Source organism: Atta colombica, unplaced genomic scaffold (assembly GCF_001594045.1).
Source record: "Atta colombica isolate Treedump-2 unplaced genomic scaffold, Acol1.0 scaffold225, whole genome shotgun sequence".
Classification (NCBI taxonomy): Eukaryota; Metazoa; Arthropoda; class Insecta; order Hymenoptera; family Formicidae; genus Atta; species Atta colombica.
The window spans coordinates 1,340,276-1,345,835 of record NW_017259322.1 but is presented as its reverse complement, the minus strand read 5'-3'; the positions used below and the strand labels follow the sequence as shown (position 1 = coordinate 1,345,835).

Here is a 5,560-nt window from a genome sequence, read left to right as displayed (position 1 = left end):
TATTTAGTTTTTAATTGTGTTCTAATATCGATTGAAGAATTAACATTTGCGCAATTCTAAACCTCTTAAAGTTATTGGAATTTCTGAAAAAAATTTATAATTTTAGATAAATTAGCAACTTCCTTATCAATTATATTCTCTTTTCATACTAAAACCACGACTGCAGTGTCGTTATTGACGCATCTGATAGTTATTCTTTTTCAGTTAATTTGGATTTGCACGGAGTTTAAATTTTTGTGACTTTATAAATAATTATAATTAATTACATGTAATTTTATTTTTAATCCTCCCTTGAATCGCGATTAAATTAATTTAGACTCGCGCTTCTAAATGTTAATAAATGTGGTCTTATAAAATTGATTTTTTTCACTTTGAAATTCCTAAGCTTAAAATTTTATAAATTGCAATTTTTAGAATTTTGATTAATCATAGGAAAAAAGATGTGAAGTAATTTACAAAAGAATGTTTTTTTATATTTTAATACATTTTTTATTATTTTACTTTTGAAGTTATAATCTTATTTGATGCAATTTCTTCCTTATCGATGCCAAGCAAATGCACAATAAATATCTCTGTGTATTTCGTACAAAATAAGATATTTTTCTTTTTTCTTTCAAATTTTAAATTTGATAATTTTCTTACAAAAATCGAAGATACTTCTTATCTACAACAATATTAATAGGTCAAGTAAACAAAGCGACTAGGTCTGCTCACCGAGTAATTAAACATGATTGGTTGGATCCACAGATAAGAACTAATCATGTTCATTTACTCGGCAAGCATGTGCAGCCGCTTTGCCAGCTTAAATTCAACTATTGATTTCACACATTTATAACTTCAGTATAAGATAATTTCTTCTTTACCGACAAATTTAAATGAAATACTGAGTGCTTTTATTCTATATAAAATATATTAGGTGTACAACTTTGCTTCCGCCGTTTTCCTATAGATAGCTTTAGCAGTAAGTGGTGGTCGAAATAAATAGATCATAGACGTCATACAATAAACTTGGGCATCTGTCAACATAACCCCATAGAAACATTAGTCGATTTGTGTCTGCATCATAAAGTTATTCTCGATTGAAAATGTCAGTTTACGAGCCAAATTCTCGTCATTTGCGGGAGGTTTTAATTTTTTGCTTCAATATGAAGAAATCTGCGACTGAGGCTCATCGAATGCTCTCAAATACTTATGGTGAGGCCGCTATTAGTGAAAGAACGTGTCGTGAGTGGTTTCAACGCTTCAAGAACGGTGATTTTGACGTCGAAGACCGGCATAGTGATGGAAGAGAGAAGGTTTTCGAAGAAGCAGAATTAGAGGCATTACTTGAGCAAGACTCGTGTCAAAATCAAAAAGAATTGGCACGATCATTGGGAGTGACTCAACAAGCCATTTCAAAACGCCATTTCAAAAAGCCATGGGAATGATTCAGAAGCAAGGAAATTGGGTGCCGTACGAATTGAAGCCGAGAGATGTTGACGGCGTTTGTTTGCTTGTGAACAGCTGCTTGAAAGGCAAAGACGGAAGGGATTTCTGCATCGCATTGTGACTGGGAACGAAAAATGGGTTCATTACGATAATCCCAGGAAATCAAGGGGAGTTCCGGCCATGCTTCGACGGCCAAACCGAATATTCACGGCTCCAAGGTCATGCTCTGTATTTGGTGGGACCAGCTCGGCGTAGTGTATTATGAACTGTTAAAACCGACTGAAACAATCACAGGCGATCGGTATCGAACGCAATTGATGCGTTTGAGCCGAGCATTGAAAGACAAACGGCCGCAATACAACGAGAGACACGATAAAGTGATTTTGCAGCATGACAATGCTCGATCCCATGTTGCGAAAGTGGTCAAGACATACTTGGAAACGTTGAAATGGGAAGTCGTACCCCACCCGCCGTATTCTTCAGACGTTGCTCCCTCTGATTATCACTTGTTTCGATCAATGGCATACGGCCTGGCTGACCAGCACTTCCGATCTTATGAAGAAGTAAAAAATTGGATCGATTCGTGGATAGCCTCAAAAGATGACCAGTTTTTTCGACGCGGGATTTGTACGCTACGCCCGAAAGATGGGAAAAAGTGGCCAGCGATGGACAATACTTTGAATCATAAATGTATAACCAGTTTTTTACAATAAAGCCTCGAATTTCGGAAAAAAAAACGGCGGAAGCAAAGTTGTACACCTAATAATAATTAAAAAAATGCATGCAATTTTTTTGTCTGTCCCTATTCAATAATGACATCTTCGATTTTGCTATATGCTCAGTAACTTAAGGATCTTAAGGATTCCTGTTTAACCATGTAAGCATATATAATTTTAAGAAATACTTTTTTCTTCTCTTTCACTGATTTAAAATTTCTCCTTTTCCACGATTAAAATATACGCATTAATACGTGTCTGGATATTGAAATCTGTGTCGAAAACTTTCGAAATTGATACATTTTTTATCATTTCTTAGTGTAACATGGCATCTTAGCTGTCAAGTTGTGACAACATTTACTTGATATGAAACTTTGCAATCTGCTGTACGTATGAAATAGTGATATCCGTAGTTTACACGAACAAACAACGTCGCGTTCTTAAAATTAGATTTAGATGCTTTATCGCAACGAATTTCTTATCACCGACGAGATACTATTAAAAATCATCAATCCTGAACAAATTTTCAGCGATATAAAAAGGGCTTCTAGGATCCAGAAGTAATAGAAGAACGCTGACATTATTGATAATCGATACAAATTTATTATTAACATAAATATTTGGCTTATAAATTCATGATTTTTTATTACATAACTGTTCCGTAAATAAATATACAAATTTGTAAAGCTGTAATATTCTATATATCACAGAAAAATTATAATTTTTTCTCTGCGATTATCATCTCTGTTGATAATCAAACTTTGACGATAATACTAAAATCACAATTTTAAAGAAAAATCAATTAATTAAGTCATGAATAATTACGTTTACTAAATTAATAAATCATAAAATTAGTTTAAGCATAGTACAATATTAGCAGTTTTTTAACTCTTAATATTTACAAGGACGCGAACTCCCGCAAGAATGTCGGTCTTTAATAGTATCTCGTCGGTGCTTATATGTAAATTGACACGCACATATGACTGTGTGTATCACAGTATGAAATATTGCTGTGGTAATATAAAAAGACATGCGATGTGGCGCGCGGCGCGACATCTAATGATTCCGTCGGAGTTTGAGCTTTGCTTTAGGATCCCTTTAAGGTAAGGTACACATTTCTTATTGACGGCAAGTATAATACCGAGGCTTTTCATTGTAAGATAATTATTGAAGTAAGACTTTTTTCTCTTTTCTCATGACAAGATTTTTAATTACAAAATTTTATTTTTCTTTTATTGTTTTCAAAATACCTAAGTATCCTTAAAAAATAAAGATCAACTTTCTTCGTAAATATCTTCGCTAATAAATACGAATATAATTACTAGTAAATAAGTATATATTTTGTAAGTTTTCAATTCCTAATATTAAATAATTTTATTACCTATATTCCACTTGATGCTGCCATTTACATACGGTTCTTTAATCGAAGTACATTTGCCATACCACGTTGTCATAGTGACCACGGCTTGTTTGCATGTCGATGTGAATTTAAATCGCGATTTCATAATTACGCTAATAAACATTCGCGGTCAATCGGCTTAAACGCATGTTTTTACGGTTCACATCGGATAATTAAATTGCCGTGGCAATGAATGACATCATGACAAATCTCGCGACTGAGAAGCAATTCGATTTCGACGATCTACATCCGTCGCCGGATAAACGTCCAGAGAACGAGCACGACATAGAAAAATCCACTAGTACTGTCGAAGAGATCCTGCAGCAAGTGCAACGCGAATTGTGCCTGATCAAGTTGTTTGGCCGGATGTCTCCATAATGACGGAAAACCTCTACGTACGATCACTTCCGAATACCTATCGTTGTGTCAGTGACAAGGAGCGACTACTACTGTGGTACGCGGAAAATTTTCGACGGCAGTTCTATGCGAAGTATGTGAATCGCCGACCGTTGTTGTTAGCCTGCGAAAATGAATGTCGTGTACAAGTGGGTAAAATCTTTCGATTTCGAAAAAGATCCTTGATTGATAATCACGCATTCTTGCTGTAAATTAGTATAATAAATATCAGTATAAAGAAAAAGAAAGAATCCCTTGTTTTTTGTCCTAATTAAGTACTACACGAAAATCTTACATTTCAACAAAATTATTTTGTCTTCTTTTTTCAAATCATTATGGAAGTCTAATAAATCGGTTAAAGAAAAAAGATATATTCATCAAAGACTTATCTTATAAAAGTAGCGTATTTTATATTTATATTCATAAAATTTTGTAATAGAATTTTTACGTTTTATATTTGCAATTTACGAATGTAGATTATTACAAATATGCGTAGTGAAACGTAAAATCAGCTGATTGCAAAGTCAGCTGTTTGTAATATCAGCTGATCACAAGATCAGCTGATTAGGCTATTGCATAGTTAAAATATGAAATCATATAACATTAAAAAAAAATTGTTCAAAATGTCATTAAGGCTTCTTTAGATTAATAATTCGTATCGACATTTATAGTAAAATTTAATGTATAATATAATTCTTGAAATCTGTGAGAACAAGAAGTAGTGATTAAGAAATTTGTATATATATTTGTATATATATTGTATCAAATACATAATATACATTAAGGATTAGGATATATATATATATATAAATTATTACAGACGATATAGAAATTGAGAGCAATGGAATTTTTTATCTTGATAATATTTAATTCAAGATTTCGCACGACAATTTGATTTAAAATATTCTTAAAAATATAATAAGGATTATTATTCTGAGGATTAAAAAATATAGACAAACTTTATGGATTTTTATATTTATTTCTATTTTTTTTACTTTTTTTACAGTTGGATTTTATACAAAGATAAAACTAATTTTTACAAAAATTAAAAGATCAGAAATAAAATATGTACACTAATCGTAATCAATTATCATTAAAATACAAGAAAATTTTTTGTTGTTTTGTCGTAATTTAAATCATTAACATGATAAGAATACTTAATAATATAAAAGAGGACTGCAAAAATATACGCCGCGACGAGAAACGCTATTAGAATAAACGCTTTTTCTGCTTTCCGTAGAAATTTGTATCTACAAGTATCAGACGAAGTACGTTGCCGTATCCGGAATTATATACATGGCGTGGATGTATACAATTCATCAGTGATAACATCGAGTATCAGCCACTAGCCGAAGCTTTCATTATGGTAAGTAAAAAAATCTGGAAAGGAATAATTTGAGATTTTCTTTTTCGTATATTTGACGTCGTCGCGCGTAATCCAAATAATTTTTTAAATAAACAAGTAATAAATGATGATATTAATTTGAAATATTTGAAATATTTAATAATTGTTATTAAAAAAAAAAAATAAATTCCTAAACGTAACCTAAATGTAACACTATCTTAAGAGAGGTAGAAAAAAATAGGAAAAAAAGACTTTCATAAGCATCGCTATGCGATT

At 32.0% G+C, this 5,560-nt stretch overlaps 1 protein-coding gene across 1 annotated transcript; it reads left to right on the top strand.

The window, feature by feature from the left end:
• The first annotated feature begins 3,744 nt into the window (after positions 1-3,744).
• Positions 3,745-5,339, top strand: LOC108688069 (dynein regulatory complex subunit 7-like). Its single transcript, XM_018194162.1, is given in 3 exon segments — positions 3,745-3,898; positions 3,901-4,088; positions 5,180-5,339. Coding segments are annotated over 3 exon segments (501 nt in total). The 3' UTR covers position 5,339.
• The last annotated feature ends 221 nt before the right edge of the window (positions 5,340-5,560 follow it).